This window comes from Balearica regulorum, chromosome 4 (genome assembly GCF_011004875.1).
Source record: "Balearica regulorum gibbericeps isolate bBalReg1 chromosome 4, bBalReg1.pri, whole genome shotgun sequence".
NCBI lineage: Eukaryota > Metazoa > Chordata > Aves > Gruiformes > Gruidae > Balearica > Balearica regulorum.
This window is the reverse complement of record NC_046187.1, coordinates 24365903-24389891: the sequence shown is the minus strand read 5'-3', so window position 1 is coordinate 24389891 and position 23989 is coordinate 24365903. Positions and strand designations below refer to the sequence as shown.

The 23989-nt window shown below is 40.1% G+C and overlaps 1 protein-coding gene across 4 annotated transcripts in view; it reads left to right on the top strand.

Annotated features, from left to right (window-relative positions):
• The first annotated feature begins 7594 nt into the window (after positions 1-7594).
• The window catches only part of EGF (epidermal growth factor), a 60724-nt gene continuing 44329 nt past the window's right edge, over positions 7595-23989 (top strand). For 3 of the 4 annotated variants that reach the window (XM_075751448.1, XM_075751450.1, XM_075751447.1), the window contains exons 1-4: positions 7967-8228; positions 17573-17704; positions 21180-21379; positions 22372-22553. In XM_075751448.1, the coding sequence (XP_075607563.1) occupies positions 8102-8228; positions 17573-17704; positions 21180-21379; positions 22372-22553 (641 nt within the window). In that variant the 5' untranslated portion in view covers positions 7967-8101. Of the gene's footprint in view, positions 8229-17572; positions 17705-21179; positions 21380-22371; positions 22554-23989 lie in introns of all 4 variants that reach the window. The other variant, XM_075751446.1, reaches the window with a different exon arrangement.

Sequence of the window (23989 nt, the reverse complement as noted above, 5' to 3'; positions counted from 1 at the left end):
TGTCCCTGGCCAGATTTAATTCTGTCAGGGCTTTAGCTTTCGTAACCTGATCCCTGGCTGCTCAGACAATTTCTCTGTATTCCTCCCAGGCTACCTGACCTTGCTCCCACCCTCTGTAGGCTTCCTTTTTGTGTTTGAGTTTCTCCAAGAGCTCCTTGTTCATCCACGCAGGCCTCCTGGTGTTTTTGCCTGACTCCCTCTTTGTTGAGATGCATCGCTCCTGAGCTTGAAGGAGGTGATCCTTGAATACTAACAAGCTTTCTTGGGTCCCTCTTCCCTACAGGGCTTTTTTCCATGGTACTCTACCAAGCAGACCCCTGAAGAGGCCAAAGTCTGCTTTCCTGAAGCCCAGGGTAGTGAGCTTGCTGTGTGCCCTCCTTGCTGCCTTAAGGATCTTGAACTCCACCATTTCATGGTCACTGCAGCCAAGGCTGCCCTTGAGCTTCACATTCCCCACTGGCCCCTCCTTGTTGGTGAGAACAAGGTCCAGCATGGCACCTCTCCTCACTGGCTCCTCTACCAGATGGAGAAGGAAGTTATCATCAACACATTCCAGGAACCTCCTGGATTGCTTATGCCCTGCTGTGCTGTCCCTCCACATATATCAGAGTGGCTGAAGTCCCCCATGAGGACCAGGGCTTATGAACGTGAGGCTGCTCCTATCTGTCTATAGAGGGCCTCATCCGCTTGGTCTTCCTGGTTAGGTGGCCTGTAGCAGACCCCCACTATAATGTCTCCTGCCCCTGCCCTCCCTTGAATCCTGTCTCATGAGTTCTCAGATGGCTCCTCACCATCCAGGCAGATGTCCATGCACTCCAGCTGGTCATTGACATAGAGGATGACACCCCTTCCTCATCTCCCCTGCCTGCTCTTCCTAAAGAGCCTGTATCCTTCCATCCCAACACTGCAGTCACAGGAGCCATCCCACCACATCTCTGTGCTGCCAGTGAGATCATAGCCCTGCAGGTGTGCGCACATCTCTAACTCCTCTTGCTTATTCCCCATGCTACGTGCGTTTGCATTTCTTTCGGGAATCTGTTCATTCATTTTTCAGCTAGGCAGACATTGCTTGTTGCTATGCAGCCGAATAGACATCTTGTAAGAATGTATGTGACTGTTAATGACTCCTTTGCTTGCTGTTTGTTTTTGGTTATGCAATCACTCGTATGCTGCTCTGTTACAAAATGATTTTCCCTGGTCCTTAATGCTTAACCCAGTAGTACTTGCTTGATCAGTCCCTGAGACCAAGCCTTTGTTAGATTATTTCATTTTCTTCAAAAACACTGTGGGAATAATACTATTTCTGACTACTACAGGTAATCTCAGGGGGTTCCTGTAGCACAGTAGTGTTTTATAGGGCTCCAGAGGCAAAGGGACTACTGCAAAGAACTGTTTCTCCCCTTTCTGAAATCACCATCACTGGAGTCTGAACTGGAGCCTCCGTATTCACACTCCCACCAGCAACACAGGATCTGTCTGAAGATTTGGAGTAAGCAGAACCGCTATCTAAAGGTTAAATATAACGTGGGCTATTGCTTATGCTTAGTACGCCTGCCTTTTCCCCCTTTGCTCTTCTCTCCTTATCCCTGTCTAGATGTAGAATTGACAGCTGTGGCCTCAAGCAGGGTGTGTTTGGTAGCTGCAGGATTTGGATGCCAAGTTCTGGGATATCATTCTCACAGCGGCATTTGGGTCTGCGATAGGGTCTGGCATCGCGCTGCCTGCAGCTGTGAGGCTCTCTCTGAGGTGGTGTCGGGTCAAGCTGCCTCCTCCATGGCAGAGCCCCTTGCTAATCACTTGCTACTTTCTGTACCAACTGCTTCCTGATATGGGATAAGAAATCCACATGCAGGACTCTTATGGCCACTGCAGGTAGGGTCCTCCTTCGGAGTGTTGGAGTCTGGCAATGCTGGGAGCATCCTGCAGTCTGCTCGCAGGAGCTTGGTGCCAGGCATTGACAACATCTCTGGTAATTCCGGTCTTTTGAGTTTATCTCAGGTGCTTTTGCTGTGGAAAGCTGACTATAACAGTGCCTGTTTCTACTTCTACTGCTATTTATTGCCCATCTTGTTTGGTTCTGCCTTTGTGATGTGATACACAGATGTGAGATTATGCAGGTGTGTGTTTGTGTAGGTATGCCAAACTGCTGTAATAGATGCACCAGGTGAAATGGCGTTAATGTGACAAAGTGAATTAGATTGATAAATGCAGTGATTCTGTTCCACATAGCCAATGAGGCAGCTGTAAAACAAAAACATAAAATGTTCCCTGGTGTTTCTCTTCTAAAGAGCATCATGGTCAGAAGAAGAAGGAAACATCTGAAAAGAGCTGTAATGCAAAGACAAAAGTTGACCAAAAAAGTAATTTTAATTCTTCATCTTCCCAAACCAGAACTCACGGGATAAAAATAGTAAAAGTAGCAACACCTGTGATAAGTGGGCTCCAAATAAGAACCGACAGGGCAATATTTAAAATCCTGATCTCTTACTGTTATCAGTGGAAATGGTGAGTGCTCAGCAACTCTGAAATCAGATTTCAGCCAGTGTCTTTGTTCTGAGAGATCTGTTAGAGTGGCTGTGCACTAGAAATCATTTTGTCGTGGGTGAAACAGAGTTATCCCTGGGACGGAAACACAGCAAACAACCATGGGGAGGATACATTTTTTTTTTTGACCTTGATAATGAAGTAATGCCATACCTGTTACTAAGATCCTTTCTCAAATGTTCTCACGTAGCAAGCTGCATAAACCTTATTCACGGTAACAAATGACTTGCTTTATCTTCAGTTTTATCTCCACTTCAGAGAGCCAAATGACTGTTTCAACATGCTATTTTAATGACTCCTTTATGTCTGCTAACATAGAGGCCTAATGTAGTCATCTAACATTGATAAATGTCATAAGTCAGTAATGTGCTATGTGGCTTCCCCAGAATGTTTCACTCTTGTTCTGACTGTCTGGGTACAAGAGAGAGCATATTTAACTTTCTTTCTGGATCCTTCTGTGGATTCCAGTGTGGTCTAGCTGATTAAGTAAGTATTCACTGTACAGCAACTGGTGAAAGGTGCCAGTCAAAACGTTAAATGTAAAACTGCTTTAAAAAGATAATATCAGTTATAATTAACAGTATGGTTTTAACATGGATTTTTTTTTTTGTCTTTTTCTTTTCTTTAAGATCAAATTGCAGTAGGAAAAATTGTAACCCTAGCAGAAAAGACATGGGACTCAAACTGCCCAAAAAAATCCAGTGGGTATTTGTCGTAACTGCTGCTGTGAAACAAATTGAGACAACTGGAAAGAGATTGCCTACAACAGCACTTGGTTTTCATAAAGCTTTCATGATTTAAAGCCCCGCTCTTTAATTAATTTTACTAACTAAATTAAATTACAATATCCTACCAGCCAAATATCATCTTCAAATTGTTGAAGAGAACAATGAGTGACATGCTTGAGGACAAAACCAGAATGGCCATCGTACCTCGGGAGGAGATTTCAGGCATTCCTGGCTTTTAGAGATCACTGGAATATGCCATTCTCTCACGCTGTGCCTCCCCCTGCTCTGTCTGACAGGCAATTTCGTATCGCATAATGTCCCTTTTGTCAGAATTATACACGATGCAGACTCAACCTGCTGAAATGACGTTAGCAGTACTGAATCACGCGCTGACATGTCAGAGAAAGCGTGGTGATCAGAGTCAGCCGTCCCCACACTGACCCTGAGATCGGGCTTCAGTAAGTAGGCGTAAGGCATGGCTTACCAAAATGTTGTGTGCTTTCCCTGAAGGCTATTGGAAATCCTCCGTATCATCGTAAAAGTTGCTTGTGTCAATTAGCTACTGCTCTGGTGACAATACCTTTTCTGACAGAGTGACATGTACATGAGCATGTTGACCCAGGGGCTGGCAGATTCCCTGATCGGGGAGGATCTGGAAGCTGTTTTGTGGGATCCGAGTGTTCCTTACTGCTCTGTGCTATTTGTGCTACAGATAGCCACTACACCTTCCTACACTCTTTCAGTGAACTCTTGCATTTAATCATTGACCTGTGTTGGTGGTAATTTGGATTGTGATGACTATAAAATATAATTTTCACCAGATTAGAATATGCCTAAAGCCCAGAATCAAACTTCCAGAGGCTGACCGGAAAAGATATCGAAGTGCTGACGAACTAGTGGAATGTGTAGTAAGCAAGAATAAAAACCAATATATGATTTAAACAACGTGCTAATTAACACAATATAGATAGTGAAAGCCCTGGGAAACTGAGGGAGGGCTCTGTTACCTTCACGGTTGAGAACCAACCAGAACATACTGTCCTTGAACTAGATAACAGCAACTCTTTGCCAAGGTAGGGGAGAAGACTCTCCATTTGAATCGCTAGGTGGTCTTTACCAACTCTGGCAAAGCAAGCCCTCCAAAGATAACTGACATAGCGGGAAGTGCAAAAGAAAGGAATCGAATGTTTATTTCTTGTTAGTTCATCAGTCTCTTAAGTCAGCAGGTCAAATTAAATTAAGTCAATTCTTTGCATTTGATGTATGGGGACAGATAGTTTTAAGATTGTTTGGACTGATTCTGTAGTGAGCTTTACAAATGAGACTACTGTGCTATTTTAATCTAATTTATCTAATTTATCATATGAGTGCTAGACTAAATTGCTGTACTTAATACCTGTAGGTGAGCACGATAGTGTACTTTGTAGAAACAGGTTTGAATAACTTCTTAAATGCTGAATGACGCTAGGTGTGAAGGAATTACTGTGTGCTGTATGCTGAACTACTTGGTGGAAAATGGTTTGAAAAGTTTGTGTAGTACAGCCTGATGCGTTTTGTACTTGTGTTGGTTCTGTCTGGGATAGAGTTAATTTTCTTCACAGTAACTAGTACGGCACTATGTTTTTGATTTGTGCTGAGAACAGCGTTGATAACCCAGGGATGTTTTCGTTATTGCTGACCAGTGCTTACACAGAGGCAAGGCCTTTTCTGCTCCTCACACCACCCCACCAGCAAGAGGCTGGGGGTGCACAAGGAGTTGGGAGGGGACACAGCCAGGACAGCTGACCCCAACTGACCAAAGGGATATTCTTTACCATACGACGTCATGCTCAGCATATAAAGCTGGGGGAAGAAGGAGGTAGGGGAGGACATTTGGAGTGATGCCGTTTGTCTTCCCAAGTAACCGTTACGCGTGATGGAGCCCTGCTTTCCTGGAGATGGCTGAACACCTGCCTGCCCATGGGAAGTAGTGAATGAATTCCTCGTTTTGCTTTGCTTGTGCGCGCGGCTTTTGCTTTACCTATTAAACTGTCTTTATCTCAACCCACGAGTTTTCTCACTTTTACTCTTCTGATTCTTTCCACCATCCCACTGGTTGGGACGGTGCAGGGGACAGTGAGTGAGTGGCTGCGTGGTGCTCAGCTGCATCACGACAATACTTTGAGAATTTTCTGGTTTGGTCTAAGAGGAGGTGATTGGTTCTGTCCACTTTCAAGTAACTTATTTACATCCTTAGATCTAGATCATATCGTATCATATTGTGGATCTGGGGATTAGTTCTGGTCTGAGCCATATTTGGTTTTTGAAGGTTAAAAAAAAAAAAAAGGTAATCGCACTATTAGGAGATTTTTCTTCCTGTTTTTAAAACATTCTTATACTTCTAGGATGGTAAAATTAATGACTTTATTAACCACTCTTTACCTGACTGCAGTGAAGAGATCTCCTCTTCCAGAAAAGATCATTGTGGTATTGGCATGTCTGGCAGTTCTGTTTTCACTTTTACTTTAGAGAAAAAAGAGAAATTCCAGGGCATGCCTTTGACTGTGTTTTGACTAAAGGCAAAAAGACCAGGATGGAGGGAGATGTTCAGAAAAGACAATATGTGTAAATGAGAGACTAAAAGAATGTAAGACAGAAATTGCTTCTGGGTTTTAATAGGAAAGGCAGAACTTATTCGTTTTGTCTCCTTCAGTGAGTTTCTTTGAGTCTGCCCTGGAAGAGGTCAGGGCTGTGCTGGGACGGCCACCCTCACGGTCTAGCAAACACTCTGCTGGTGGTTGCTCACAAAGAAGTGACACATTCCTTTTGAGCTGTTTAGGTTGTGTGCTCCCAGCTTGAACACTGAAGAAAATTGTGTGAGGAGGAACCGATGGCTGCAGAATTAGTAAAAGAGGTTCACGTGGAACATACCACAGTTCCTGGGCAGGATCCTGTAATCCTAGATGGGATGGCATTATACTGTGCTTTCACATTGGTTGCCCTTTTGTATTCCAGGGGACTATTTGGAGAAGCAAATGCTGTTTGGCGTGAGTCCGGCCCTGCATAATTTACATTGCTCTTATTGTATTTTATAGAATGCAGAATAGAGACTTGGTTCTGAACAGAGTATATGGAAATGTGGCTGCCATTTGTCAATCCGGATTTAATTAGTTGCTTTAGCTGTAGCAGTGAAGATTGAGCGAGCAGAATGTGCCTACACACAGGCAGAAACATTAAGAAACAGTTGTGTTTAATGGAGAGTGGCCCAATTTATAATCAGGTTTTATGCTTATGTTCTGACAGTGCAAGTCTGGACTCTTATCGATTCAGACAAATATGGGGAGGTGGAATTCCCAGAGATGGAACTTGTACAGCTGTAGGTTACTGTCTGCTGCTGCTGCTGTATCCAGCTGTTGTATTTGTATTTATTCTAGCACAACACTGCAGAAATTTAAAAAAACAAAAGGGAAAGAAAAAAGTGACAGAACCAGAATGCCTTACAGTAGTTAGCTCAACAAAGCCTGGCACAGTCAACCATTTAAACACCTGCTTAAACCTCAGCACATTCAAAATTCAGCAAATCACTTATGCTTGTGCTCTATACCTTTGCTGGTCTGGGCCAAAGGACTGGGAAAAAGGAGATTTTTTCAGTACTGGAAGAATTATGAACTTGATGCACCTGGAATTCCTCTAGTTTATATACCTCAGCAAAAAAGGTGTAAAAGAGCACCGCATCATGACAGTAGCCTCCTATAGCATGTGTGCATATAAATGACTGCAATGTGTGTGAGAGATGCAAACTCAGAACGTGTTGCCTCGATCTGACAGCAGGTATTTCCCTGGAAGTGCAGAAAGGCCAAATTCAGACCTGAGAGAGATGGCTGCAACTTCTTCGAAATCAGAATTATGCATACCCTAGATCTGAACTTGACTTTAAGCCAATTTCTATTTCCAGTAACAGAGAAACCAGAGGGATTTTTTTCCCCCTTTTTGCATGGAATGTTCTGATGATAAAGTTTGTTTCTGGTGGTAAATTGGATGATGATATTAAAATAAATGCAACCAATCATGATTGAGCAGGCATGGTATAAACCTGCCCACAGTCCCTGAGAAATAAAACGTAGCTGGCATGCCGCAGGTACTTCTCAAGCAGGAGGGTCTGCTTTTCTAAATAGACTGTATTTATTATGGGTGGCTGGGTATCTGCATTCTGGCTCAGTTCTCTGTAGTAGGGAGCTGACCACATTACTATTTGCAAACACAGGGTTCACTCAAGTGGTACTAAAAAGAGAAGAGGTGGGGCAAGCAGAGCTTTAAAAAGAAAAGAGGAGTCCGTCCAAGTTAGTATGTAACACAGTTAGCAGCTGTGTTTTGCCGAAGGACAGTACCTGGAGATCTCACTCCCTGCACTCCACTGAGGGCTGTGGTGAACAGTTTTCCAAATTCGTGGCTTTTAAGATTTAAACAGCAGCTTTGCTTGTTGCAAGGAAATTTGTAGTGATCCTTGCAAGCATCGCTTTTAAGCTGTGTTAAATTTGTGGCAAGAGTGTCAGGCATTTCATACTTGGCTTCCAAAAAAGAAAAAAAAAAAAAAAAGAGAGAGAGAAAAACCGATGTGTGTGGGGAAGAAATCTCCCAGGAATTTCTTCAAGGTTGTAGTCAGACACAGTAAGGGCTAAAGTGACAAGAAAAGCAAGGCAAAGATAAAACTTGGTATTGTGATAAGATGTCTGAGTGTAAAGTGGGAGATTGCAGAAACCTTTTGGGATTACACGTGCTCATCTTGTCCTGGATATGACTGAACACAAGCTAGTTTTTCTGTAGTGGCAGTTCAAAAAACCCTCAAGATTATGTTTGTCTTCCTTGTTGCTTTTTTGCCAGTGGTTTTTAAAATTGGTTTTGTCAGCCTCTCAGCTCTGCAGCACTGGAACTGTCCTAATGGATACAGATTAAAGACTGAAAACTCTGCTTGTATAGGTAAGTTGCTAACCATTCACAGCTTAAGAAAACTGCATTTGTGTTCTCTTAACTGAGCTTTATAATTTTCAAAGGGTTTTTTTACAGATTGCTTGTGTGTTGTCCTGGCAGAATTGATAAGTCAGCTTCTTGATATCTTTTACTTCTCATGATGAATCATTTTATTTGGTTTGTTTTTCAGAAATCAGTCACTTGTCTGTCAGTTTAACTATCAGAAAACAGAATAAACTTTTATATGGTCATTAAGAGATCTGAACTATTCCTTACCATAGCTTTAGTGTTTCTGTATTTTCAATAAATGTGAATGCACTTATTCTTGCTTCTATATATGTAAAATTTGTGTGTAGGTGTATTTTTGTATTTCCATATGCATATAGAAGAATTATTTTAATGATTATGTATTAGTATATACCTAGATGTGTGCTAGATAACTTTAAAAACTACTCTTTCTGTGTTTATTGGTGCATGTAGATGTGTGTGCTATATTTAATTACATGAATCACAGGTGTGTTTGATACTGTAGTACTAAAGTCTGGGTGAAATATATGACACTAACATTAGTATAATCACCTCCAGTGATTTGGAACATGGAAAATGCCGATTCCTATTCTTTACAAAGTGTAAGACAAAGAATGACAGAACCCTTCTCCCTACCCTGCTACGTTGAAGTTTTTTTTGTTTTGTTTTGTTTTGTTTTGTTTTGTTTTTTAGAAAGTCAGAGCCAATGAAGTCAGGGGCTTTGCAGTAAGGAGATGAGGAAACACTCTGTAAGGATTCAAGCAAACAGACCTAATACTTGGAATTATTAATGCTTTTGCATTAGATTGCCTGGGCTTCAGAGGCTCTGACTCAGTTCTTGACATGATTCCAGTGATTTAATAACAGGTGCCTCCTCTGTGCGTTCTGCCAAGAGAAACCATCTTCTAAGCAGAAAATAGAAGTATGCATGTTAAATGCTCTCATATGGAGAAAGGAGGCACTAGGCATTTTTTGTGTACAAGTGATAAACCTGACCAAAGATTTGTCCGAGAGCCAAACACACCTAGGGTCCTTCCACACTGATGCCTGAATTCAAATGAGAAGCATACTTCTGAAATGAATCTCCATACTGCCACTTCTTATCATGCTTGTCTTCGCATTGTGAAGCGCTCTCAAAGTGCACAAACTGGATTCCCTTTAGGCCAAGCTAAACCAGAAGATGTTCCCATAGGAGAGCATCTATCCTTTCCGCTGTTGATGACCATTTGATCTGTGGGACCAGACTAGACCTGGTTCCCCGTAACCTCAGCCTGAAACATATGCAGTGTGTATGTCGTATCCTCAGCAACTGTTGCACTTTACACAGTCTCTCCTATAGGTCCGCACTATTTGCTAATATGTATGCAGCTTCCACAAGCTAATTAGGATGTACATTAGTTATGACTTCTACATTACTGGGCTGCCCAGTTAAGAGCTCACTTCTAACAGGAGAATCCTGCTGACACGAAGGGAATTAATTGCTTGGCTATTGTTTAATGAGTCAAAATGCACTCTAAATATAGACATTCAAAAGGCTGCAAAGATGTATTTTTTATTTCAGTTGACAGATTTTGCTTATTGATGTATATCACGCTTCTATTAATGGCGACATAACCTACCCTACATTATGTCTTTGCTGTTGAAAATTAAATACATTCTGCTGCTGTATGAAGCTAGGTAAAGCACCAAAACAGAATGGCTGGTAGCTCAGCAAACTCTGAAAGAAATAGTAATAGAAGAAGTCTTTTGTTTAAGAGCCAATGTTGCTATAAATACTCTGAGCAATTCCGTATAATATAGAATACATTAAAAATGAGATGTGCTAGGGAATCTTTTCAATTAGAGACCACTGGATTACAGGAGATTAAGCAACGATGAAATTTTGACATGAAATGTAGGACTGAAGGATGCTTTGGTGGAATGGATTTCCCCTGTTCTTTCCTCTGCATGCTGGATACACAAGTTGTGTTCTGACCAGAAGACCGGCTGTATGATATTCTAGCTCATTAATTACATGAGATAGAGGGTACAGTGGAAGCAAGTGGTAGGAAGCTGGAGGCAGGCTTTGAAGGTAATAGTGGGGATAAAAGCGATGAGTGGGAGACATGACTCATACCACTGAACTGTGAACAATGACAGCAAGCTGAACTGTGGCTTGGCGACCATTCTTGGCGAGCTGTAATAAATATACGAATTGTAAAATGTCCTTTATCGTCTCTGACTGTGGTGGCATCCTGCCAGCCATAAGGACTTCCCTGAATTGAGAAGGTGTCTGCTCTCTGTTAGTGAACTGTTACAAGTGGCACTTACCGCAAAGCGTGTGGGCTTTTCTAGATTTGTTTTCTATACTGCCACTAGAGATGAAGGCCTAGGTCATGCTCTTCTTGCACTGCTAAATAACTCACTTCTCAATTAGTTCCTTTTGTTTCTAGGGATATTCAAAGATCAAAGACCTTCTCATCCTGTGGAAGGATAATGAAATCTAACCCTAAATATCTCACATAATTTTATACAGTTATTTTAAGAGAGATTATTTGAATCCTGACTTGGTATGCCGAGAGAGGAGAGGCCTTTCAGAGGGGCCGTGTGTCCCACAACAGCAAGGCTTGTAAGAGAGAAAGTGTAGGGGAACAGATCATGAGGTCAGAACAAGACTAGTCTGGTGAATGAACGTATCAGTTTATCAGCAAATTATGGTAGAATTGGAAGTATTTCTGTGATTTTTGACATTGCTGTCTTCATTTAATCATTCATTTTAAGCTGATGTCAGGACTGGGGACTCAGTTACCTTTAAATAACTCATTTTTCTTAGACCACAGTGGAAACATAGAACCTTCTATCTCTAAAGAAAGTGGTCTGGGCTACACAGGAGTTATTACTCCTACAAGATAAAAACATGTGCATAGTTGGTCCTGGGAGAGCTTTGATTTCGAACATATTTGACCATGTAAGCATACATGGTACACCAGGGGATGGGCCTTATGCCTTTTGGAATCAGTTGCCTGTGCCCTCCTGAAGTACCAATTTAACAGCACAGCTTTTTATGGTCTCATGGTGTATAGATGCTTTCCCCACTTGAGACCACAAAGTGTCCTACGTGGCACTGTTTATCTAAAGAAGCCCCTATAGCAGCCCCTTGCAGTTTTAAACTAGATACTAATGCCCATTAGTCTTGGGCTACTCTAGGTAAATATATTATGTTCTGGATACTGTAAGACTGGAAGTGTACTTTGGCTAACTTTGAATACTCACTTTGCAAGTTTTAAAAGTGAAGGAGGATAGTTATTTAAAAAAACCTCAACAATATTGTAAAAAAAATTTTGAAGAAGGCAAATTCACATTATTGAAGTTTTACCTAATCGTAGGTTCTTAAATTCTGCACATCTCTACTAACTTCTGACATTAACTGATCAGACCTTGTCACTTCTTCAGGGCTAGCTAACACGCTGTGCATTCCTACAGAGCTACAGCCTGCAATAGAAGGTGACAACTGTGGCTATCTAGGTCAGCTTGTTTGGTCAGATGCTTCTTTCTGTGTCTTAAGCTTTCCTCCTTTCTTTCTTACTGCTTACCACTCTCCTGTCATGGAGCACTGGTGATACAGACTATTAAGTTATTCCTCTTTGTATTACATCTTTAAATTCACCTTAATTAGCTAAATCCTGGTTTCAGTTTGCTCCGTACAGGCTTCTGAAGACACACTGTTAAAACTTCTTATGTTGTATTCTGAGAAACACGACATGCCAAAACCTTACTAATTCATAGCTATCCTTTCTTTGCAAGCATCGCATAAGGAGCAGTAAGGGCCAATGAAATGGAGACCTGTGTTGTCTACCCATGTCATGCCATAGGGATAAGCCTGTTGAGACCCCACTGCACCCCTCTCTATTTCAGAAGAGCTACAGTCGAGGCACGCTTGTTTGCATATTTTAAGTAGCTGTCTTCCAGCTACCTTGCTTCATATTATACTGCCTTCGGGAAAGATGCTTGAAAATATTGTTACCAAATAGTAGTCAGGAATTCTTGAACATGGGTCTGAACCCACAGACCAATTCATGAGAAGATTCACATTGAATTCTCTGGAAATTGGATCCAGCTGAATGTAGACAAATACTATCTTTAGCTGTAAAAACTTAGATCAAAATAGGAAGGAGACAAATATGTTACAAGAAATGACAGAAATGGCATCACACATCACATGAGGCTTAATCCTGAAGAGGGCTAAGGGGCAGACTCTAGGACCAATGGCTAATACAGCAAGACTCATAATTGTTTTTCTCGGTGGAAAATAGCAGATATTAATTTTGCATTCTGTTTTAAACTAAACCGACTACTTTCTAGTTTCTAATTTGAAACCTGATTTTAAAGGGAGCTGGATGACAGTATTTGCTGATGCCTTTCGAAGAGAGTCAGATGATAGCCTCATGAACTTCATCTTTGAAAGGCAAGCCAATAACAGTATGTTGAAAGTTGCGTGATGTGGGAAGTAGAGGTTTATTTTGTAGTTACTAATTTACACATAAAATTTATTTCAAGGAGAAAATCAGAATATATTTTTTCCATTCCCAAACCCTTGAGATCTGAGTCCAAAAAGGTAGAAAACTAAAGATATTGTAGTCCCTTGAGATCTTTTTTGCCATTTCTCTTCACAATGTCTACAAGTGGTTTCTGAATTTTATTTCAGTTCTAAATTTGATTCTACTTTATATTTGATTAAATCCTATGATTGCTTTTGCTGTCATATCTGTGATGTGATCACCTCTGTAGCTCTGGACTGGAAGAGTCCAGGATTTGATAACTACTTTATTGTATTCACATTGCATTTCTGACGATAGTATTTAAGCACTTTGCAATCTCTATCCTCTGAAAAGTTGTGGGTGATCACCCACTTGTACTTTAAACCTCATTTAAAATTAGAGAGAGAAGATACTCATCTATTTTATTGTGACCAGATGGAGCATCTTTTTCCCTTTCTGGCTATCTTCTGTATGCTTTTAACGAAATAGTTAAAAGGGATGGGCTGCTTGCTTTGTAACCCAGATGAAATTTCATGTTAAGCCTTGTTAAAAAGATTATGGTGGTGGCTAGATATTGCAGATTAAATTCATCCCCAGTCCAACTCCACAGGAACCAAATTTGAGTGAGGTTATTTGAGTGTGTGTATCTGCACATGTATATTTTATGTATATAATGTATGTACTTGGGGCCATAATGAAACGCAAGTTCTGACTCACTGTGGTTGCTCTGTATCCCTGCCAGGAATACTAATGCTTCACCTTCTGCAATCAGAGCATTTCTCAGGACTCTCAATAAAGTAGCATATTTGTATGCAAAGTCATTGAGAGCTGCCAACATCATGATGACATGATTCATCGTTTTTGCTGATTCTCAAGGCATTTTTTGCATAAAGAAGCTTTTGAGAACTGAGCAGAACCTCATTCTTCCTTTCAGGGCTGGCTGTCAGGGCACTGCATACAGCTTTTGTGTTCACTAAGCCGATTTCTTTCACAGGGTAAAGTTCCCACTGGGGGAAGCGGTTGCCTGGAGACGTAAAACAGCTACAGCAGGATGCAATTCTGCGCTTTGCTTTGGCACTAAGAGTGCAGGTGAAGGCACTGATAGTTACACCTGATGGATGGTTTTATGATCGAGCTCTCCTAAACCTTGAGAAACAGCTTTTTTTTTGGTTGGTTGGTTGGTTGGTTTTGTTTTGTCTTTTTTTTGGGGGGGGTGGGGGGTGGTGTTTGGTTTTGTTGGGTTTTTTTGTTTTGGGGGGTTTTTTTTGGTGCTTTAAGCAAAGAGGAGATCATGTTAGGCATAGGACCCTCTTCCATTGTTAGTGCCGTAAAAGCTGAATGTTCACGGCGTGTTTTACAATAGTGCTGTGTCTGTTGGCGCTTCCTGTTTACCGGTGGAAGGGGCATTCTCTGGTGGCTGAGCTGCCTGAAGCCACTGTGCCCCTTGTCTTTTATTGCGTGGTTATTCTTCCACTATAGCCTTTCTTCTGGGCGATTGCTCGCTTTTCAGTATGTGTGGGATTTGCTTTATTATGTGAACCTTGATGATGGTGAAAATGGGCAGATTGATAACCCTGAAATCCTCTCTTCAAGTACAATTACTGGGGAGGCAGTGTAAATTCTTGCAGCCTGATCAATCAGCATGCTCTGTCTTGGAGAGTCAGTTTTGTACACTCATATAAAGCTGGAAAATCCATCCTGTAAATAACAGATCATTGTCCAGTTACCTTGGTACGTAGCTCAGTAACCTGGCTGAGCATGTCTTCCCAGTCTGAATTAAGAACATCCACTGATGTGTTTCACACCTTCACAGTTTTTCTTGGTAGCTAGTTCCCTTAGTCAATCACACTTCCTGTTAAAATGTGAGTTTAATGTCTAAATTTGATTTCTCTGGCTTCAGTTTTCAGCCATCAGTCCTTGTTAAATCTTTCCTGAAAAGATTATAGTGTCCTTTAGAAAATCTGGTACTTTTTCTTTGTGAAGGTATTTATATACCGTGATCAATCCTTCTCCCAAGCTCCTTTCTGATAATCTAAGCAGACTTAGCTCTTTAAGTGTCTCACAGAAAGGCACTTTTCCTCACCCTCAAATCAGGCTTTTTATCCTTGTATACACTTTCTAATTTTTCAGGATCCTTTAACCACTTATATCTGAGAAATACAAACAGCATTCCAATATAGTCTGATCACTGCCATATACAGAAGTAAAATTATTTCCCCTCTGTCATTCATTTTCCCTGTGTTTATATGTGTTGTGATTTGAATTTTCTTGCCCAGTAACATGCTAAGAGATCAGCTTTCTGTCCAGTATGGATACAAATCCTTTTCAGAGTAAGCAGTTTTCCAGATACAATCTGTAGGTCAGGCCTGTCTTTCTTATTCTTATTTAATGTGCTCTTTATTGTAACTGAATAATAGTTCTTTCATCAGTGTTTCACATTGCTTAGTCAAATGACCTCTGTCTTTAGCAAGCTTACATCTACACAGTTGCCTTTATTACCCATACTTGTGATTTCCTCATAGAAATAACATCAGGTTTATTTAACAAGCCGCTATTGTCATAAAAGTATATTGACTAACATGAACTAGATTACAGCTTTATCAACAAAGTCTTATACCTGCTTTTGTACTGGTGACTAGATCAGATCAACCGTCCAGCTCAGCCAGCCAGTTGCTCCATTTGAAAACCAGTGCATCAGGGAGAGATACAAACTGTTCATGCCTGCAGACCCCTTCATGTCTCTGCTAACACTGACAGCAGCTGTGACAACGAGCTGAGGTCACCAAAGCCCTCCTGTATGGACTATCAAAGAGCCCTTTAGTTTTAATGACATCCAGGCAATGTTAGCCAGGAGTGGCTAGCTTTAAACTGGTAACCTGGATCTCACGGTTCCTGTAGCCCATTAACAAACTTCTAAGCCAAACTTCTAAACCTTTCTAGAGGGGATTTGAAGGAGTTACTCCTTTAATGCTGTGGAGAATGGCATGTATGTCCTTAGTACGTGTGGGAAAATATGCTCCTGAAAGCTGATTGTTTGAAGAAGATTGTGGGTTAGAGTGCTTTATGGAATTAAGACGCTGAAAATGCTGCTTCTTTACTTTCATAATCTGTTTAGCAAAAATCAGTTGCATGTGCTCTGATTACTTTTCATACATTGTCAAATCAGTTCATCTGCTATGTGGAACATGACGTTGTGGGAAAACTCTGAAAACAATATGGAAACATTCCCTAGTCTGTATAGGCACATTAGGTGGCTGTAAAGCATTGACATTCTTTTTGAACAGCTTTGATACCTGACACAGAAGAAACCGCTAAACACTTTTGCTGCACATAGTTGTGTGGGTTTTTTTAAAGCAGTTAAAGGAGAGAGGTTCCCAGACCCATGGGATATCAGAGATCTGGTTGCTTAGCTCTCCCTAGGTTATTGAGAAAGTTTTTTTCAATGTGCTAGTATGAGTTGGTTAAATTGCAGTTCCTTGTAGTTACTATGAGGTGCCATTTCTGAGCTCCTTTGAACTAGAGGAATCCTCACCTAACACTCACAGACCTCGTGAAGCACTGTGGTAACTTGCACTTGATTCAAATGATCATCTCAGGTAAGTTATCCAAGGAGAAACTCTTCTTCCATTGCCTAAATTCTTGATCAGGAATACTGAAATTGTTGTGAGCTATACTTGGAATAACTAAATTCATATATGTAGTTTTGGTTACAAATTGATGTCCTTTAGTGACTTCATAAAATGTGTTTCATTAAAATAATTTGATTCCTTTTTTTCCTGCATGTGCAAAGTCACAGAACAAAAGCCACTGACATCAAATAGATCTTGGGCAGGGAAGAAGCTGCTCCTTAGAGCAACCTTGACAGTGGTTATACAAGAAATATAGCAGGACATGGTGCTGCCAGATGTGAAGCACCTCGGGAAATTACTATATCAGATGCATTTGTTTTCAGTAGGAGCTGAAGTTTATCTAAATTTTCTGGGACAATCACCCATGGTACTGCCAAAGGGGTGAATTTCTTTTCCCCTTAGTGTAAAATATGCTCCTCAGTGGTGACCTTTGTTTTGAAAAATGAGTCCTTAATTTAGGACTTAATTAATAGTTACTGTCTCAAGCCCTGATAAAACACCATAAATACATCAAATATATTTTAATTCCTAAAGGCTACAGCCTAATCTACCAGTTAAAAGCCCAGTTTTTAATTAGTTTGCTTGTTGCCTTGGTATGGACTTGTTGCTGTCAGAATACAGTGGAGGTTTAGTGTTTTGTATGTGTATTTGAGATTTGACTCAAACCAAAATGAGCTCAATGTGGAACTCAGTGCTGTGGCAGTCTGTTTGTTGCTTTGCTGTTTTGAAAAGTTTATTAATTTGTTGGCAGAATTATTACTGTGGAAAGAAGGATAAAGATAGAGGGAAGCAGCTGCAGGCAGCATTTGCATAGCAAATGATAATGCAAATCACAGAAATTGAGTACAAGGCAAGTCTGTTCTCTGTGTTTGGACAATCAGAGACCAGAGTGTCCAGACACTAGGGAGAATGGTAATTTCCCTGGACAATATTCTAAAAAAAAAAAAAAAAAAATAAAAAATTAAAAAAAAAATCACTGTGCATGTGACAACGGACGAAACAGTAATTCTGAAACCAATGCATGAAGCAATACAGCCATCCTCCTCTCCTTTTTTAATGATAGGATATTAAATTTAATGACCAATTTATCATTAGGTATCTATGTCAAGGGTATTCTTTCTTTGCTCTTTTCTGCTTTTGCTAGCTGAATTTTCCTGATCTGTTCAAAAACATGTTTCAGATATTGATGAATGCCTTGAAGGTGGTTTAGGAACCTGTGGCCAAACCTGTATCAATGTTCCGGGGTCCTACATCTGCTCCTGTTTGCCTGGCTACACTTTGGATATTGACAAACGGTCTTGCTATGTGAACGGTAAGGTCATTTTCTTTTTTGATGACTGAAAAAGAGCTTTAGAGATTTAGTTACCATTATTGTTCAAAGTGAACCATGCCCAGCTGTTCTCTATTGGACAGCGACTGGGGTGCTTTGGTTTGCTGATGGAAAAACTGCCTCTTCTGCTGTGTAGGTAAGTGGCAAGGCCAGAAGTGCGTGCCACAGAAGAGTGATGATGGAGAATGGAAAGTATGGTGGTGGGAAGATGAATGAACATATGAAATCAGACAAATAAAACTAAACAATGGCATCCTGTTTAGTAGATATACTCTTTCTGTGTGCTTGGAACCGTAAAGTCTCTTATCCCACCCTTACTACTTCAAGGAAAACATGTCAGTACATGAGATTTTGCTACCTTTGCCTCTTTCAGTCATTGATGTCTTTCAATGGTTCTAGGGACAGTGCTGTGAAATCATAAGTAGGAAGCCCTTATTTTTGGTTTGGTCCATTGGCGGTTTCTGAATAAACATGAGTGCTACTGTGAGTTCTTTCTCTCCCTTGTTCTGTCCTGAGTGTATAAATTTATTTCTGAATGTGTAAGATGCATTTAAACTTTAAAAGGTTTTAGCCCTTCTAAGACGAAAATATTCACAGTTATGGCCTTTGAATAACCTTCATTTTGTCCTCAACTGATACTACTCAGGGAAAAAATCTAGTTGGATTTTATTGATTGGTTTAACCCTATATTGCATCTAGAGTATGAGGTGTGAGTGCTCTGAAGTTCACTTCTCACCTATCCACCTTGGTTTCCTGAATGTCTGGCTTTGGTTCCTGTCTGGGATATGCTAGAGCTGCCTTCTGATCCAGGAGCTCAGGTTTTCTTTTTCTGACTAATGTTTCCCTGGGACTGTAATGCGGAGATGGGATCCGACAGGGCATGTTTCTGACCCAAGAAGTAGGCGACGTACTTGAGTTCCTGTGCATGTAGCCTTTGGGACCATGAACATGACCAAAAATATTCTGTGCAGCTCCCAAATTGGTATCAACACAATTACTTTGGTCACCTCCTAGAATCATTGTTACTGACAGCAACACGTGACTCACAAAGACCCAAGCTGGATTTTTTTGTAGTCATGTCTAAACATCTCTAGCCTCTTAAATAGAATTTTTAGATTTTTAATCAAAAATTTTTTAACCTTTTCACTTCTGAACTGAAGAGAAAACAAGCACATTACCTCACAGCAATATTTGTGCACAGGTATCTTTCAAAGAACAATTCTACCTTAGTATCAGAGGACTTCAACTTTTTAAACATTATTACTAACATTTATAGCACCAGTAGAAAGTGAGTGATGGTTCAGGAGCTACTGTAATGGATAAGGAACCCTCGTGCTAGGTATAGACCATTCTGTAGGGAGTACACCAAGTGAAACACCCTCATGTCTTTAGACAGGAAGCTCTTTGCAGATGTTTTTTACCTGTTCATTAAACCTCTGATAAAATTAAGTCCCAAATCTGACTTCTGCCTCTGCAATCAAAGTTAGATTTGTTCAGTCCCTATTTCATTTACAGTCCTGTTCCATTCACAGATGCCTGACAGGAAATTCAGAGAGTGGAAAGGACAAAACCAAAGTATATGAATGCTCTTGGTCAACTAATTGGCAAAAAAGCAGGCGGTACAGCTGTCAAATTCCTGAGATAAATCAACCTTGCTACACTTCACCGTTCATTTACCATTTGCGTAAAGCAAGTCTTCATAGTTTAAATATTCTTACATGGGGTTGCTCAGTGCACATAGCAGCAGAAAAAGGGAGTCACTAAAATCCTAGAAGCAGCTGTTATAACTGCATGATAGTTTGAAAACTTTAGATACAAAACAGTCTGTTGTTATACAAACAGAGCGCTGATCATCTTCCTTGAGAACAGAAGAAGATTACATCTTGGGTGCTTGTCAGAACCTTCTGCCTAACTTGCTCTTGACTTGGATAAATCAAAATTGGTCTCATTCTACTGCTGTGAAAGAGATTGAATCAAAAAAATCTCACAACCATGATGAAGGTGGAGCATTCGTAGAAGTGATGTCTGTTGAGTTTAAAGCCTCAGGTTACATGCTAATAGTAAGATATTCAGTTAAAAAGTTGCTAAACTGGTCAATAAAACCAGTTTAATTTTCAAAAGTATATGTGCAAGAAAACTGATGATAGGGCATCTTTGATGACATCCATCCCTTATAAATGGACAGTTGCTTCTGCATTGCAGGAAGATTAATTCAACGAGTGATTAGACAGGCTGGAAAGCTGTCATTCTGTTGGATCTATATCTGTAATTGCATTTCAAAGTAACTTGATTAGAGCATTACTTCTATGCCATAATCTGTTGTTTCAGGCAACCATGTTACAAATCCCCACCATTACCACCACAGTGGGCTTTCTTCTTTGAATGTTGTTTTAGTGGTAAATTAAAGACTAGGCTGTATACCCCCAATTTTTCTTTTCTTTTTTAATTAGAAAAAAACCCACCTTTCTTTTAACATGAGGGCTAAAATGTGACTGGTTACATAAAAACTCATTTTGTCTGCTACACACTTGGTAGACATCCACAATATTCAAATTGCCTAAACGAAAACCATTGCGGTTTGGAAATGCAGTTAAAGTTCCTTTGGCAATCTTAACCCTGCCCTATGGTGCTACCCTAAAAATAACAGAGAGGACTTGATAAAACTAGGTTAGTGTAATCTGCAGCCCCAAACATTATGTCCTACTAATTGTATTTCCATACTTATCACCTGATTTTAAGGCTGCATTGAGGCAATTTGGACCATCCTAGTTGCTCATCACTTTCACCCTTAATTGGATTTCTAGAGTTTGGGGCATAATTGAAACACCTTTCATTTCAACATATTTTATGTTAAATTAATGATACAGTCTTACCCTTCACTCAGCAAGAATACAGTTTTGGTCTGGAAGTTGTTGTTGAGCTGTAGAGGTCTTTTGGCTTCCTTCAGCCCTCTGCATCACAAGAAAGTCTCCACAGTCTCTAGCTTCTTCCTTTGCCCTGACTTGGGATCTTCAATTTCCCTGTTTGGATAGGTAAAGTGAGACTCCAGACCACCTCTCTGTCCTATAACAAGAATTCATCATAATACTTGGGAGCGGTCTTCAACTTGGAAATGCATCCATGGCATAATTCTTCCAACCTCTGTTGGCATGCATGCAATGGTTCTTCTGAACTCTGACTAGGCTGTAGGATTTGGGATTAGTGGTAACAACCACTGCAATCTTGGTTTCATGACTCAGATTTTTGACTTAACTTTCAGCATTAAATGTGAAAGAACCATTACATTTATGTCTTATTGGTTTTCTGTGATATGCCTAGAAAGTTACCATTAAAATATGAGAGACATAGTTAGGTCCTGAACTATCTCTTTGGCTAGTATAATACTGATGAGAACTTACTGCAGCAAAAGTGCAATGCTTATCTATTAATTGGTCTCTTTTTGTTTTCTCCATACCAGACCCGGCGCCATTCCTACTTTTTAGCCATGGAAATGCCATCTTTAGAATTGACACTGAAGGGACCAGTCATGAAAGACTGGTGGCTGATACTGGTCAGTCAACGCTTATAGATTTTCATTATAGAGAAGAGAAAGTGTATTGGGTAGACTCTGAAAGGCAGCTATTTCAAAGAATTCACCTGAATGGCACAAAAAGAGAGGTAAAGTAATCAGTTCTCTGGAATTCTCCAAGTTAATGGGCATAAAACTCTCTGCAGAATGATCTTTAGGTACAGTTCTGATGTTCCTGTTCATTGATTAGCACTTCAGACTTATTAAATAGTTTTTGCTGTTGTAATGGTTATGTTCCTGAGTCTAGTCTGTTTTAGTGGCATTCACAGTACATTTAGTATTTTTGTGAATCAAGTGAAGGGGAGTTAAAAAGGAAGGAGAGGAAATTCAGCCAAATTAAAGCTTTGAAGACAATACTGTTTCTATCAGTTTTAAATTAATCCCTGGCATTATGGAAGTTTGTCTTCCAGATTATTGTAACTCAAACTGGCACAAATGGTATGAGAAGAATGTGCTTGAATTCCTGCTCATTTTTTCTCAAACCTTTTATTGGTTTCTAGGGTTGCATAAATGCTCCTTTTAGCACTTCATCCTTTGTTCAGAAAAAGATGTGCAGTTCATTGCATCTGGCTCATTAAGAAGGGCAGACAGGCTGTCATGGCTGAACTTTAATGCTGCAAGTGCCTTCTTTTGTTTGAGAGAGATTGCCAGTGTTCCTGTACCCATGTGGAGTCTTCACTGATGTATTTTACGCTGATTTTTAAGGATCAGTGTCCAGCAACAGTGTGTTAGGAAGTCTTCCACCTGTAACAGTACAGGTCTGAGTGCTTCACAGTGTGCTAAATGCAAGAAGTTGTAGCTAAGCTACAAGATTAGTCTGGTGTATTTCTCATGGAGAACATTTTCCCCTTTTGCAGGGGGTTATTCAGTTCAGAAGGGGTATGTGCAAGTACAAAGACCAAATGAAAGTGATGGTTAAAGAATAAGAAAGAGAAATATCTACAAGTCTGAAAGAAAATGAAGCAGGCAAAGGAATGAAATGGGAAGCTTCAGTCTGGCACTCTATTTCCCTATATTGAAAGTCAACTTTAGGGTAATCCATTAGAATGCTTCTTGTGAACTTTTTTTGTTTTGTTTACAGAGACTATGTTACATAGACAAAGGCATTTCAGGATTTGCTATTGACTGGATAAATCAAGACATTCTCTGGGCCAACAGACAGAAAGCAACCGTAGAAGCGACAGACATGAATGGGAAGAAACGCCGAGTTCTTCTAAGAGATGTTGGTCGTCCCACAAAGATTACCATTGATGCTGAGCAAAGGTAATTTTAACTAGGTTAGTAATTTCATTGAAAAGGACTCAAAATACACAAAGAGCTATGATTGTGATTTATAGGCTGCTGGGCTACTCTGTGCACACTGCGTTATCTATAGTCCAATACCTACTTGAACTTTGACAAAAGAGGATAAAAGATTTATAAGCATGTAAGAGAGAGAGAAGTGAGTGAGAAAAGCCCACCAAAGTCTAATGCAGAATCTATACCTCTTGGTCATCAGGGAAAATTTTGCTGGCGAGGAGAGCTGAGGGAAAAAGAGGCATTGCTGGTGCTTTCTCAAAGACAGCAAAGTTTCAGGGCAGCAGAAAGCAGGACTGGAACAGCAAAGGGAACGATGCCTGCAAATGCAGGAAGTCCCTTGTGCTCCAAATCTGGCACACTCAGAATATAAATTGGTATGTTTTCTGAATAAAAGGTCTAAACTTAGTTTTTCTCCTGTTTCCTTTGTCTCTTTGTCAGTTGCTCTGAATATTGGTTCTGACTCTACTGTTGCTACTTTGTGTCACTAGTAATTTGCTCTTCATAAAGACACTTTTTTCAGCTTCATGCCATTTACACTGAGAACCATGCTTGCATAAGAGATTTGGTCTCCTCAAGAGTTATCAATATGAATTGTCACAGCAGTCTCTTCATGCTAATTTCTCTTTACGCATAAACCTCTTCCATCACAGCTGCAAAAATAAAAGCTTGAGGAGACTTTGGGATGCTTCTGTTTTGTACACCAAAGCATGTTTTTGTTGTCACTTTTGATTTGCAGTAAAGTTGCTCAGCAGCGTGTGAAACTATTTTAATATTAAGGCTTCTGTGTCGTTTCCTAGTACATTTATACATAAACCAATCTTCTGACGCTTGTAACATTACTAGTATTCTTTGGAGTCTTGTCATTTGGGTAGGATTTAAAGATCTGAACATCAGACTATATATATATATTTTATTTTATTTTTTTTCTTTTAAATGTGGTATTTACCAATCTTGGAAATATTCACAAGTTCTCAAACCCACTGTCAAATGCCATCGAAACACATGTTACAAATGGCATTATAGGGATATATTTGCTGAACTTATGTGAAAGTTTAGGGAGACTCAAGTGCGTATATTCACCTAGGTGTGATTCACCGTGCATAAAAGCTGTACTCATGTGCTTACAGGGAGGCCAGTAAGCCAGTAACAAAATGTAAAGAAAGTAGACTCCAAGAAGTCTAACATCATTTTTATGCCCTATGGTAATTTGCTCGTATGAAAACTCTGAGGGCTTTATTTTTAATGTGAAGTGAATTAAACCCCACAGTATGTTTACATGCACAGGCATAAACATGAACTAAATCTGATATTAACAATGTCTTCCTTCAAATGTGTGCAAGTCTTAAGTAATGAAGGTCAATGTGATACTCTGTTATTAGAGTTTTTCTTAAAAGCTGTGT